Source organism: Dendrobates tinctorius, unplaced genomic scaffold, assembly GCF_039654945.1.
Source record: "Dendrobates tinctorius isolate UK_male_01 unplaced genomic scaffold, ASM3965494v1 ptg000332l, whole genome shotgun sequence".
Classification (NCBI taxonomy): Eukaryota; Metazoa; Chordata; class Amphibia; order Anura; family Dendrobatidae; genus Dendrobates; species Dendrobates tinctorius.
The window spans coordinates 10940243-10955042 of NW_027361998.1; the positions used below are offsets into that span (position 1 = coordinate 10940243).

The following is a 14800-nucleotide window of genomic DNA, read 5'->3' on the forward strand; positions in this document are numbered from 1 at the left end:
GAGGCCGGCACACTATACAGGACAGAGGCCGGCACACTATACAGGACAGAGGCCGGCACATTATACAGGACAGAGGCCGGCACACTACACAGGACAGAGGCCGGCACACTATACAGGACAGAGGCCGGCACAGTATACAGGACAGAGACCGACACATACAGGGCAGAGGCCGGCACACTACACAGGACAGAGGCCGACACACTACACAGGGCAGAGGCCGGCACATTACACAGGACAGAGACCGACACATTATACAGGGCAGAGGCCGGCACATTACACAGGACAGAGGCCGACACACTACACAGGGCAGAGGCCGGCACATTATACAGGACAGAGGCCGGCACATTATACAGGACAGAGGCCGGCACACTATACAGGACAGAGGCTGGTACACTATACAGGGCAGAGGCCGGCACACTATACAGGACAGAGGCCGGCACACTACACAGGACAGAGGCCGGCACACTATACAGGACAGAGGCCGGCACAGTATACAGGACAGAGACCGACACATACAGGGCAGAGGCCGGCACACTACACAGGACAGAGGCCGACACACTACACAGGGCAGAGGCCGGCACATTACACAGGACAGAGACCGACACATTATACAGGGCAGAGGCCGGCACATTACACAGGACAGAGGCCGACACACTACACAGGGCAGAGGCCGGCACATTATACAGGACAGAGGCCGGCACATTATACAGGACAGAGGCCGGCACACTATACAGGACAGAGGCCGGTACACTATACAGGGCAGAGGCCGGCACACTATACAGGACAGAGGCCGGCACACTATACAGGACAGAGGCCGGCACATTAGACAGGACAGAGGCCGGCACATTATACAGGACAGAGGCCGGCACACTATACAGGACAGAGGCCGGCACATTATACTGGACAGAGGCCGGCACACTACACAGGACAGAGGCCGGCACACTATACAGGACAGAGGCCGGCACATTATACAGGACAGAGGCCGGCACACTACACAGGACAGAGGCCGGCACACTATACAGGACAGAGGCCGGCACATTATACAGGACAGAGGGCGGCACATTACATAGGACAGAGACCGACACATACAGGGCAGAGGTCGGCACACTACACAGGACAGAGGCCGACACACTACACAGGGCAGAGGCCGGCACATTACACAGGACAGAGACCGACACATTATACAGGGCAGAGGCCGGCACACTACACAGGACAGAGGCCGACACACTACACAGGGCAGAGGCCGGCACATTATACAGGACAGAGGCCGGCACATTATACAGGACAGAGGCCGGCACACTATACAGGACAGAGGCCGGTACACTATACAGGGCAGAGGCCGGCACACTATACAGGACAGAGGCCGGCACACTATACAGGACAGAGGCCGGCACATTATACAGGACAGAGGCCGGCACATTATACAGGACAGAGGCCGGCACACTATACAGGACAGAGGCCGGCACACTACACAGGACAGAGGCCGGCACACTATACAGGACAGAGGCCGGCACACTATACAGGACAGAGGCCGACACATTATACAGGACAGAGGGCGGCACACTATACAGGACAGAGGCCGGCACATACAGGGCAGAGGCCGGCACACTATACAGGACAGAGGCCGGCACACTATACAGGACAGAGGCCGGCACATTATACAGGACAGAGGGCGGCACATTACACAGGACAGAGACCGACACATTATACAGGACAGAGGCCGGCACACTATACAGGACAGAGGCCGGCACACTACACAGGGCAGAGGCCGGCACATTATACAGGACAGAGGCCGGCACATTACACAGGACAGAGACCGACACATTATACAGGGCAGAGGCCGGCACACTACACAGGACAGAGGCCGACACACTACACAGGGCAGAGGCCGGCACATTATACAGGACAGAGGCCGGCACATTATACAGGACAGAGGCCGGCACACTATACAGGACAGAGGCCGGCACACTATACAGGACAGAGGCCGGCACATTATACAGGACAGAGGCCAGCACACTATACAGGGCAGAGGCCGGCACATTACACAGGACAGAGGCCGACACACTATACAGGGCAGAGGCCGGCACACTACACAGGACAGAGGCCGGCACACTACACAGGACAGAGGCCGACACACTACACAGGGCAGAGGCCGGCACATTATACAGGACAGAGGCCGGCACATTATACAGGACAGAGGCCGGCACACTATACAGGACAGAGGCCGGCACACTATACAGGACAGAGGCCGGCACATTATACAGGACAGAGGCCAGCACACTATACAGGGCAGAGGCCGGCACATTACACAGGACAGAGGCCGACACACTATACAGGGCAGAGGCCGGCACACTACACAGGACAGAGGCCGGCACACTACACAGGACAGAGGCCGACACACTACACAGGACAGAGGCCGGCACATTATACAGGACAGAGGCCGGCACATTATACAGGGCAGAGGCCGGCACATTATACAGGACAGAGACCGGCACATTATACAGGACAGAGGCCGGCACACTATGCAGGACAGAGGCCGGCACATTATACAGGACAGAGACCGGCACATTATACAGGACAGAGGCCGGCACACTATACAGGACAGAGGCCGGCACATTATACAGGACAGAGGCCGGCACATTATACAGGACAGAGGCCGGCACACTATACAGGACAGAGGCCGGCACACTATACAGGACAGAGGCCGGCACATTATACAGGACAGAGGCCGGCACATTATACAGGACAGAGTGCGGCACATTATACAGGACAGAGTGCGGCACATTATACAGGACAGAGGCCGGCACATTATACAGGACAGAGTGCGGCACATTAAACCGGACAGAGGCCGGCACACTATACAGGACAGAGGCCGGCACATTATACAGGGCAGAGGCCGGCACATTATACAGGGCAGAGGCCGGCACACTATACAGGACAGAGGCCGGCACATTATAAAGGGCAGAGGCCGGCACATTATACAGGGCAGAGACCAGCACTTACCTCCCGCTCGCGCCTCGCCTGCGCTCCTTGCTCCCACTTCTTGCGGCTCTTGTCTCGCAGGTCTCTGCGCTCTTGCTGGAATGATTTCTGCAGGAAACATGGATGATCAGTGATCTGTTCCCGCCCTGATCTCTGATGGCAGCGGGGGATCAGTCACGCACCTCGATCTGCAGCAGCTCCTCGCGATACGTCTTGCCCAGGCTGCGCACCTGCTCCTCCATCCTCTCGATCAGCAGGCCGATGTCCTCGGACTGTCTCTTCAGGTCTCGCACATACTGCTCGTCTTTCCTCTTCAGTTCCTGGAAGAGATTTACATGGATCCAGCAGAAACCAAACCGGTGAGATCTGATGGATCCCAGGGCAGACAACTTGCTCCAGGCCGGTGGGATCCCCCAACTTACTGACGCTCTCCCCAATGGGCCACTTAAATGAGGAAGGAGCCTGGCCCCTACAGGCGGATGGCAGTACTGGGTGGTCTCGTGGCGGACATACCTGCTGCAGCGCCCCGATCAGGTTGTTCTTGTCCTCGATCAGCTGGCCGCAGTGCTGCTGCTGCGAGTCCAGCAGCGCCCACAGCTCGTGCGGCAGCCGCATCTCTCCGCTCCGCAGCCATTTCTTGGTGATGTCTTCGAACTCCTCGTAGCTGCTGTTGGCTTCACCGTCAATTTTCTCAACCCTGAACCCAACGACAGAAAGCAAAAAAAAAAAACACATATGAGTGAAGATGGAGAAGAAACCGCTGCGACTGTTCCCGAGGCGTCCAATATGGACGTGTGAGAGCTGCTTACTTAAAGGGCCGGCGACATGTGCACAGGACAGGCCCTGAAAGTCTGACAGATGAGGGTCCGGCCTCTGTTTAGAGAAACGCGTCCCCTCTTTTGCTGTTAGGATTGGAGAGGTGATGGCGCAGGGGTCTCTCAATTCGCTTCCGTGGGGACCCAGAAAATTGACGAGCTCCATGTCAGACATTTATGCCATGATCTGAGGGCGTCCCATAGATGTCCGAACTCGTAAGGCCCCTTTCATCCCCATGGCAATGAATGGAAAGAGACCTGCAGATGCGCGGCCACGTGCGCCAGGATGGAGAGCTCCGTCCCCCGAGGTGGGACCTCTAACACCAGGTCACCCCTGTAAGTGGCTGCTCATCGGGTCACTCACCTCAGCCTCCTCATCTCCTGCTCCTCCGCCCTCCGCTGCGTCTCTCTGGCTTCTGCCGCCACCTGGATGTTGGTCACCAATCCCGTCCCGTCAGACACCAGTTTGCTGAGCCTCTGTCGGGAAACAGAAACACAAATATCAAAAGGTAAAACTGCAGGAAATATTAGAAAATAAACCCAAAGTGATGCTGGGGGGTGTCCGACCCCCCGCTCCATCATCATCACTGGTCTCGGATGAGGAGCTCTGTGATGAACTCCAGACGTCAGACATCGGTGTAACCTGGAAACCATCAACAAGCAGGCTGACAGTCCGAGAATCTACTCCAGGTTTATATATCTCAATGAACCTCTGCCCTCCCCGGATCCTGGTAATGAGGCGGCACAGGAGCTGCGTGACAGAATCGGTCACCACCTGTCCCTGATCTCGGTGGGATCACAGGAGACGCAGCGGCTCAGTATATACTACAAACAATCGGACTAAAAAATGTTTAAAAGTATGTGAAAGTTTGAATCATTTCCTTTCTCACCTCCAAAAATTGATAAATTAAAAAAATATAAAAAAATAAAAAGCATTTTCTGCATCGGCGTGTCCGGATGACATCAGTGATGGACGACTCGGGGGTTTTGCTTTATGGCCAGCACCGGACAGCATCAGTTCAACCCCTTAAATGCCACCGTCAAGTGTGCACCGAACAGGCCTGGACACAGCGGCTACACGACCTGACCAGGTGCCCATCGGGCTGATCCCTTTCCCGTCAGGCGAAATCTGAAGGATTCCGGGGCTCAGTGCCACTGATCGAGGTCTCGCAGGTGATATTCCTCCAAGTGCCACCTGAGCTGCGTGAGGATGCGGTGTATCTGCATCATATTCTGCACTGACTTTTATCGGCCGTGCTCGGGCTCGCTGCCTTTCTTCTTGAACATGTCGGCCGTGCTCGGGCTCGCTGCCTTCCTTCTTGAACATGTCGGCTGTGCTCGGGCTCGCTGCCTTCTTATTGAACATGTCTGCCATGCTCAGGCTCGCTGCCTTCCTTCTTGAACATGTCGGCCGTGCTCGGGCTCGCTGCCTTTCTTATTGAACATGTCGGCCGTGCTCGGGCTCGCTGCCTTCTTATTGAACATGTCAGTCGTGCTCGGGCTCGCCGCCTTTCTTCTTCAACATGTCGGCCGTGCTCGGATTCGCTGCCTTTCTTATTGAACATGTCGGCCGTGCTCGGACTCGATGCCTTTCTTATTGAACATGTCGGCCATGCTTGGGCTCGCTGCCTTCCTTCTTGAACATGTTGACAGTGCTCGGACTCGCTGCCTTCCTTCTTGAACATGTCGGCCGTGATCGGGCTCGCTGCCTTTCTTCTTGAACATGTCGGCCGTGCTCGGACTTGCTGCCTTCCTTCTTGAACATGTCGGCCGTGCTCGGGCTCGCTGCCTTTCTTATTGAACATGTCGGCCGTGATTGGGCTCGCTGCCTTTCTTCTTGAACATGTCGGCCGTGCTCAGGGTCGCTGCCTTTCTTATTGAATATGGCCATGCTCAGGCTCGCTGCCTTTCTTATTGAACATGTCGGCCTTGCTCGGACTCGCTGCCTTTCTTCTTGAATATGTCGGCCGTGCTCGGGCTCGCTGCCTTTCTTCTTGAACATGTCGGCCGTGCTCGGGCTCGCTGCCTTTCTTATTGAACATGTCGGCCGTGCTCAGGCTCGCTGCCTTTCTTATTGAACATGTCAGCCGTGATTGGGCTCGCTGCCTTTCTTCTTGAACATGTCGGCCGTGCTCAGGGTCGCTGCCTTTCTTCTTGAACATGTCGGCCGTGCTCAGGGTCGCTGCCTTTCTTATTGAACATGTCGGCCTTGCTCGGACTCGCTGCCTTTCTTCTTGAACATGTCGGCCGTGCTCGGGCTCACTGCCTTTCTTCTTGAACATGTCGGCCGTGCTCGGGCTCGCTACCTTTCTTATTGAACATGTCGGCCGTGATTGGGCTCGCTGCCTTTCTTCTTGAACATGTCGGCCGTGCTCAGGGTCGCTGCCTTTCTTCTTGAACATGTCGGACGTGCTCAGGCTCGCTGCCTTTCTTATTGAACATGTCGGCCTTGCTCGGACTCGCTGCCTTTCTTCTTGAACATGTCGGCCGTGCTCGGGCTCGCTGCCTTTCTTCTTGAACATGTCGGCCGTGCTCGGGCTCGCTACCTTTCTTATTGAACATGTCGGCCGTGCTCGGGCTCGCTGCCTTTCTTATTGAAAATGTCGGCCGTGCTCGGGCTCACTGCCTTTCTTATTGAATATGTGGGCCGTGCTCAGGCTCGCTGCCTTTCTTCTTGAACATGTCGGCCGTGATTGGGCTCGCTGCCTTTCTTCTTGAACATGTCGGCCGTGCTCGGACTTGCTGCCTTCCTTCTTGAACATGTTGGCCGTGCTCGGGCTCGCTGCCTTTCTTATTGAACATGTCCAGCCGTGCTCGGGCTCGCTGCCTTTCTTCTTGAACATGTCGGCCGTGATTGGGCTCGCTGCCTTTCTTCTTGAACATGTCGGCCGTGCTCAGGCTCGCTGCCTTTCTTCTTGAACATGTCAGCCGTGATTGGGCTCGCTGCCTTTCTTCTTGAACATGTCGGCCGTGCTCGGACTTGCTGCCTTCCTTCTTGAACATGTCGGCCGTGTTCAGGCTCGCTGCCTTTCTTCTTGAACATGTCGGCCGTGCTCAGGGTCGCTGCCTTTCTTATTGAACATGGCCATGCTCAGGCTCGCTGCCTTTCTTATTGAACATGTCGGCCTTGCTCGGACTCGCTGCCTTTCTTCTTGAACATGTCGGCCGTGCTCGGGCTCGCTGCCTTTCTTCTTGAACATGTCGTCCGTGCTCGGGCTCGCTGCCTTTCGTCTTGAACATGTCGGCCGTGCTCGGGCTCGCTGCCTTTCTTATTGAACATGTCGGCCGTGCTCGGGCTCGCTACCTTTCTTATTGAACTTGTCGGCCGTGCTCGGGCTCGCTGCCTTCCTTTTTATTGAACATGTCGGCCGTGCTCGGGCTCGCTGCCTTTCTTATTGAACATGTCGGCCGTGCTCGGGCTCGCTGCTTTTCTTCTTGAACATGTCGGCCGTGCTCAGGCTCGCTGCCTTTCTTATTGAACATGTCGGCCGTGCTTGGGCTCGCTGCCTTTCTTATTGAACATGTCGGTCGAGCTTGGGCTTTGCTGCCTTTCTTATTGAACATGTCGGCTGTGCTCGGGCCCGCTGCCTTCCTTCTTATTGAACATGTCGGCCGTGCTCGGGCTCGCTGCCTTCCTTCTTATTGAACATGTCTGCTGTGCTCGGGCTCGCTGCCTTTCTTATTGAACGTGTTGGCCGTGCTCAGGCTCGCTGCCTTTCTTATTGAACATGTCGGCCGTGCTTGGGCTCGCTGCCTTTCTTATTGAACATGTCGGTCGTGCTTGGGCTTTGCTGCCTTTCTTATTGAACATGTCGGCTGTGCTCGGGCCCGCTGCCTTCCTTCTTATTGAACATGTCTGCCGTGCTCGGGCTCGCTGCCTTTCTTATTGAACATGTTGGCCGTGCTCGGGCTCGCTGCCTTTCTTATTGAACATGTCGGCCGTGCTTGGGCTCACTGCCTTTCTTACTGAACATGTAGGCCATGCTCGGGCTCTCTGCCTTTCTTTTTGAACATGTCGGCAGTGCTCGGGCTCGCTGCCTTTCTTCTTGAACATGTCGGCCGTGCTCGGGCTCGCTGCCTTTCTTCTTGAACATGTCGGCCGTGCTCGGGCTCGCTGCCTTTCTTATTGAACATGTCGGCCGTGCTCGGGCTCGCTGCCTTTCTTATTGAACATGTCGGCCGTGCTCGGGCTCGCTGCCTTCCTTTTTATTGAACATGTCGGCCGTGCTCGGGCTCGCTGCCTTTCTTATTGAACATGTCGGCCGTGCTCGGGCTCGCTGCCTTTCTTATTGAACATGTCGGCCGTGCTCGGGCTCGCTGCTTTTCTTCTTGAACATGTCGGCCGTGCTCAGGCTCGCTGCCTCTCTTATTGAACATGTCGGCCGTGCTTGGGCTTTGCTGCCTTTCTTATTGAACATGTCGGCTGTGCTCGGGCTCGCTGCCTTCCTTCTTATTGAACATGTCTGCCGTGCTCGGGCTCGCTGCATTTCTTATTGAACATGTTGGCCATGCTCGGGCTCGCTGCCTTTCTTATTGAACATGTCGGCCGTGCTTGGGCTTTGCTGCCTTTCTTATTGAACATGTCGGCCGTGCTCGGGCTCGCTGCATTTCTTATTGAACATGTTGGCCATGCTCGGGCTCGCTGCCTTTCTTTTTGAACATGTCGGCCGTGTTCGGGCTGGCTGCCTTTCTTCTTGAACATGTCGGCCGTGCTCGGGCTCGCTGCCTTTCTTTTTGAACATGTCGGCCGTGCTCGGGCTCGCTGCCTTTCTTCTTGAACATGTCGGCCGTGCTCGGGCTCGCTGCCTTTCTTATTGAACATGTCGGCTGTGCTCGGGCTCACTGCCTTCCTTCTTATTGAACATGTCGGCCGCGCTCGGGATCGCTGGCTTTCTTATTGAACATGTCGGCCGTGCTCAGGCTCGCTGCCTTTCTTCTTGAACATGTCGGCCGTGCTCAGGCTCGCTGCCTTTCTTATTGAACATGTCGGTCGTGCTTGGGCTTGCTGCCTTTCTTATTGAACATGTCGGCCGTGTTCGGGCTCGCTGCCTTTCTTATTGAACATGTTGGCCGTGCTCGGGCTCGCTGCCTTTCTTATTGAACATGTCGGCCGTGCTCGGGCTCGCTGCCTTTCTTATTGAACATGTCGGCCGTGCTCGGGCTCGCTGCCTTATTGAACATGTCGGCCGTGCTCGGGCTCGCTGCCTTTCTTATTGAACATGTCGGCCGTGCTCGGGCTCTCTGCCTTTCTTATTGAACATGTCGGCTGTGCTCGGGCTCACTGCCTTCCTTCTTATTGAACATGTCGGCCGCGCTCGGGTTTGCTGCCTTCCTTCTTGAACATGTCGGCCGTGCTCGGGGTCGCTGCCTTTCTTATTGAACATGTCGGCCGTGCTCAGGCTCGCTGCCTTTCTTTTTGAACATGTCGGCCGTGCTCGGACTTGCTGCCTTTCTTCTTGAACATGTCGGCTGTGCTCGGGCTCGCTGCCTTTCTTTTTGAACATGTCGGCCGTGCTCGGGCTCGCTGCCTTTCTTTTTGAACATGTCGGCCGTGCTCGGGCTCGCTGCCTTTCTTTTTGAACATGTCGGCCGTGCTCGGGCTCGCTGCCTTTCTTCTTGAACATGTCGGCCGTGCTCGGACTCGCTGCCTTTCTTCTTGAACATGTCGGCCGTGCTCGGACTCCCTGCCTTTCTTCTTGAACATGTCGGCCGTGCTCGGGCTCGCTGCCTTTCTTTTTAAACATGTCGGCCGTGCTCAGGCTCGCTGCCTTTCTTATTGAACGTGTTGGCCGTGCTCAGGCTCGCTGCCTTTCTTATTGAACATGTCAGTCGTGCTCGGGCTCGCCGCCTTTCTTATTGAACATGTCGGCCGTGCTCAGGCTCGCCGCCTTTCTTATTGAACATGTCGGCCGTGCTCAGGCTCGCTGCCTTTCTTATTGAACATGTTGGCCGTGCTCGGGCTCGCTGCCGTTCTTATTGAACATGTCGGCCGTGCTCGGGCTCGCTGCCTTTCTTATTGAACATGTTGGCCGTGCTCGGGCTCGCTGCCTTTCTTATTGAACATGTTGGCCGTGCTCGGGCTCGCCGCCGTTCTTATTGAACATGTCGGCCGTGCTCGGGCTCGCTGCCTTTCTTATTGAACATGTCGGCCGTGCTCGGGCTCGCTGCCTTTCTTATTGAACATGTTGGCCGTGCTCGGGCTCGCCGCCGTTCTTATTGAACATGTCGGCCGTGCTCGGGCTCGCTGCCTTTCTTATTGAACATGTTGGCCGTGCTCGGGCTCGCCGCCGTTCTTATTGAACATGTCGGCCGTGCTCGGGCTCGCTGCCTTTCTTATTGAACATGTCGGCCGTGCTCGGGGTCGCTGCCTTTCTTATTGAACATGTCGGCCGTGCTCAGGCTCGCTGCCTTTCTTTTTGAACATGTCGGCCGTGCTCGGACTTGCTGCCTTTCTTCTTGAACATGTCGGCTGTGCTCGGGCTCGCTGCCTTTCTTTTTGAACATGTCGGCCGTGCTCGGGCTCGCTGCCTTTCTTTTTTAACATGTCGGCCGTGCTCGGGCTCGCTGCCTTTCTTTTTGAACATGTCGGCCGTGCTCGGGCTCGCTGCCTTTCTTCTTGAACATGTCGGCCGTGCTCGGACTCGCTGCCTTTCTTCTTGAACATGTCGGCCGTGCTCGGACTCCCTGCCTTTCTTCTTGAACATGTCGGCCGTGCTCGGGCTCGCTGCCTTTCTTTTTAAACATGTCGGCCGTGCTCAGGCTCGCTGCCTTTCTTATTGAACGTGTTGGCCGTGCTCAGGCTCGCTGCCTTTCTTATTGAACATGTCAGTCGTGCTCGGGCTCGCCGCCTTTCTTATTGAACATGTCGGCCGTGCTCAGGCTCGCCGCCTTTCTTATTGAACATGTCGGCCGTGCTCAGGCTCGCTGCCTTTCTTATTGAACATGTTGGCCGTGCTCGGGCTCGCTGCCGTTCTTATTGAACATGTCGGCCGTGCTCGGGCTCGCTGCCTTTCTTATTGAACATGTTGGCCGTGCTCGGGCTCGCTGCCTTTCTTATTGAACATGTTGGCCGTGCTCGGGCTCGCCGCCGTTCTTATTGAACATGTCGGCCGTGCTCGGGCTCGCTGCCTTTCTTATTGAACATGTCGGCCGTGCTCGGGCTCGCTGCCTTTCTTATTGAACATGTTGGCCGTGCTCGGGCTCGCCGCCGTTCTTATTGAACATGTCGGCCGTGCTCGGGCTCGCTGCCTTTCTTATTGAACATGTTGGCCGTGCTCGGGCTCGCCGCCGTTCTTATTGAACATGTCGGCCGTGCTCGGGCTCGCTGCCTTTCTTATTGAACATGTTGGCCGTGCTCGGGCTCGCCGCCGTTCTTATTGAACATGTCGGCCGTGCTCGGGCTCGCTGCCTTTCTTATTGAACATGTCGGCCGTGCTCGGGCTCGCTGTCTTTTTTTATTGAACATGTTGGGAGTTCAGGAACAGGACTGACAGCATCGGACTGGGGACAACGTTTAGGGTCTGGCTGCACTTGGACCAGGGGACAACGTTAAGGCAATGGCCACACTGGAACCAGGGGACTTTGGGAACAGGATGGGCCGCAATGGGACCAGGGGACAATATTCAGACACTGGACGCAGCAGGACCAGGGGACGTGCTTCAGGACCTTGGCTGTACCCGGATTAGGGATTCGGGTTCATGACACTGGCCGCATCGGGACCATGGGAGCTCACAACTGCACTGGTAGAATGCCACACTACCAAATGACTAAATTTGGTGCTTGGCGACTCCCTAAGGGAGAGGTAGTCACAGAGGTATACAGGATGACTCCCAGCAATTGGCTTTGCGCCATCTTACAGGTTTACACCGTATGCTAAATACCTCTCAGCAACAGGCTGAGGGCATTTACTACATGTGTGTGCTGCCCCTTTAAGAGCAGTTCCTTGCGACGCGCACACAAGGGAGATGCAGGTTCACTCCAGGGACCACGCCACAGGGCCGGGGTAGTGAGTAAGCCAGCGGACCTGCATGGAGTGAGAAGGGGACACCATACATGGGCACCGGCAGCAGCGCCACTCCGGGTACAATGTACAATTTGCTGCATTTTGAGTTTTATAAATAAATGTTCTCATTTGTCAAAGTCGTGTACATGGCGGAGCAGTCGCTGTGCCCCTCAGACACAGGGGGGCTCCTGTATATGGTGACGCACCTGACTGCAGACGTACCCCCCATACAAAAGCCCCTGACCTGAGTGTCACCCACTGACAAGCAGGCGGCATAAATGAAGGGTCTCAGGAATGCCAGCACGTGGGGCCCTCGTAGCAGGTGAAGGGGCCCCTCCAGATGAGGACATCTGCGCCTCCAGTGTTTGTAGAAATGCCAGGAATGTGCCCCTCTGATTCTCGCTGATAACCTCCAGTCTCCTCCATCCCAGCGATCTCAGCAATATCTTATATCATGGCCTCATTCCATGTCCTCCTTCTGCTGGACTCCTCTGTGCTGCAGCACTGCTCATCCAGACCTCCCTGATTCATGAACGGAATGCTAGGACTACAGTGTGTACTGACACCTGGGCAGTGGGGCGGTGACACAGCTGTGGGGCCGTGGATCTGGTGCCCCCTATGGGCAGTGTGATGGCCGCCCATGACCAGGAGCCACTCACCTGCCGGCTGTCGTCCATCTGCTTGTAACTCTTGCGGGGCGTCTCTTTATGTTCTGTTCTGGTGCTGGGATCTTCTCCAAGAGCCTCCCTGCTCCGGGCGAGAGGAACATACATGACCACATGCACATACAATACACGTGACGGATGGTGGGAGTAGTAGGGTCCATACCACACATGGGATAGTAGTCTGGTGTAGCAACTGGACTACATCTCCCATAAAGCATTGCAGCACAGTGACGTGATGCGTAAGATGACTGCTTGCACAATGGCAGGCTGCTGGACACTCTATCCACCATGCTTTACACTTCAGCTCTGCTTGTGCATACTGGCTGCTTTTGAGCTCTGCTCCATGAGGGAGTTTTACCACATTGTCTATCGGAGAATGGCGTAGTCTGAACTCCACTACATGTCTCAGGCTGCTGCTCTGTCTCTCCTTGCTTTACACTGCAGCGCTGCTTGTTCAGAGTTTATATTTTAGCTCTGCTCTGCTACATGATAGCCAAGATCACTGGCTCAAGGTTAGTTGCACTGTCTGGAGTCCTCAGAAATCCTCCTCCTGTCTCATGAGTCTCTTGCTGCTCCTCTGTCAACAAATGCTTTACACTGCAGCACTGCTTGTTCAGGCTCCTTACATATTAGGTCTACTCCACTGAGTCACAACTAGGATTAATGACTCTCGCTTAGCTGCACTGTCTGGGGTAACTGAAATAACCTCCTATGTCATCATGCAGCACCACTATGCTTTACACTGCAGCTTTGCTTCATCAGATCGCCTTTATTTAATCTCTGGTTCATTAGGTCTCCCCAGGTTGGCGAACTTGTCTGCTGGAGTCTACATTAATGGAAAATCTGGCTTCTATCTCATTAGAGGCTCACTCTGCAGTCATCATCCCCCATGCTTTACACTGCAACTTTGCATTCAATTAATTAGATTTTTACTTAACTGATGCACAACGGAGGATGACCCTCCGAGCAGCCGCAGGTGTGGTGTAAGGGGAGCGCCATGTCTCACCGGCGTTTGGCTTCTATCCTGGCTGCGATTCGGAGCCGCCGTGCCTGGATCCTCTCCTGTTGGTCCTCAGAGTCCAGCGATGGCCCAGGGGTCCCCGTCTCATCCTCGCCCTCCGCGGCTACAGAGTCCACACTCATCGCGTCTGTGGGGAGGTAAGGGGCAGAAGTGAGCGATCATCATCCGTGCGGGAGGACTGAGCACTGACAACCACAACCGTGACCCCGAGATACAGCCGACCGCTGTGGAGGGATTCAGTCCAGGCTGGGGACGGTGGAACAAAAGTCTATTATCTATCCATTATCTATCTATTATCTATCCATTATCTATTATTTATATATTATCATCTATCTACAGTCGTGTGACAAAGTGTTCACCCCCTTCCTGATTTCTTATTCTTTTGCATGTTCTCACACTTAAATGTCTCCGATCACCAAACAAATGTAAATATTAGATGAAGATAAAACAAGTAATCACACAATGCAGATTATAAATGAAGGTCTTTATTATTAAGGGAAAAAGAAATCCAAACCTCCAGGGCCCTGTGTGAGAAAGTGATTGTTGCCCCTATAAAACATAAATTATCTGATAGATGCGCCTTTTCTGGGCAGCTGCTGGCTGCTGTTTTTAGGGATCGTGGCATCCTGGGTGCAATCCCAAATGTCGCGAGCCTCCACTGTCCAGTCTGCCACCCTGGAGTCAGTGGAAGACACTGGCATCGGGACGGGGACACGCGGATGCTGGCCGTAATTAAGCAGGAACGGAGTCTGACCAGTGGAATCAGCCACTGCATTATTCAGGGCAAACTCGGCCCACGGTAGTAAGGATGCCCAGTCATCCTGCCTGGCCGAGACAAAATGTCGCAGGTATGTAACCAGAGTTTGGTTGGCTCTCTCAACCAACCCGTTCGTCTCGGGATGATGGGCGGAGGACAAGTTTAGCTCGATACTGAGTAGACTGCAGAACTTCCTCCAAAACCGAGACGCAAATTGGGGACTTCGGTCACTAACTATTTTGTCCGGCATACTGTGCTTTATGAACAGCAGAAGGCAGCCACGCGAGTGGCACCAGATGCACCATTTTAGAAAAATGATCGGTGACCACCCAGATGACTGTGCTGCCACCGGATTTGGGCAGGCCGACCACAAAGTCCATGCCAACCATCTCCCAGGGTCTGTCTGCCACCGGCAAGGGATACAGCAACCCAGCCGGCCTCTGCCTAGAGGATCTGCTCCGAGCACAAGAGACGCATGCCTGAATGTATTCTTTTGTGTCCCGAGTCATGTGCGGCCACCAATGAGACCTTGCCAGGAGTTATGTAGTCCGCTTATTG

The 14800-nt window shown here is 55.1% G+C and overlaps 1 protein-coding gene across 1 annotated transcript in view; it reads right to left on the reverse strand.

Moving 5' to 3' along the window:
* DRC1 (dynein regulatory complex subunit 1) overlaps window positions 1-14800 on the reverse strand; it is a 45196-nt gene that overhangs the window by 10255 nt on the left and 20141 nt on the right. The window contains exons 2-7 of the mRNA XM_073561987.1: window positions 13471-13612; window positions 12459-12546; window positions 4162-4274; window positions 3496-3679; window positions 3165-3302; window positions 3004-3090 (exon numbers count right to left, since the gene is read on the reverse strand). Of these exons, the coding sequence (XP_073418088.1) occupies window positions 3004-3090; window positions 3165-3302; window positions 3496-3679; window positions 4162-4274; window positions 12459-12546; window positions 13471-13607 (747 nt within the window). The 5' untranslated portion in view covers window positions 13608-13612. The remainder of the gene's footprint in view (window positions 1-3003; window positions 3091-3164; window positions 3303-3495; window positions 3680-4161; window positions 4275-12458; window positions 12547-13470; window positions 13613-14800) is intronic.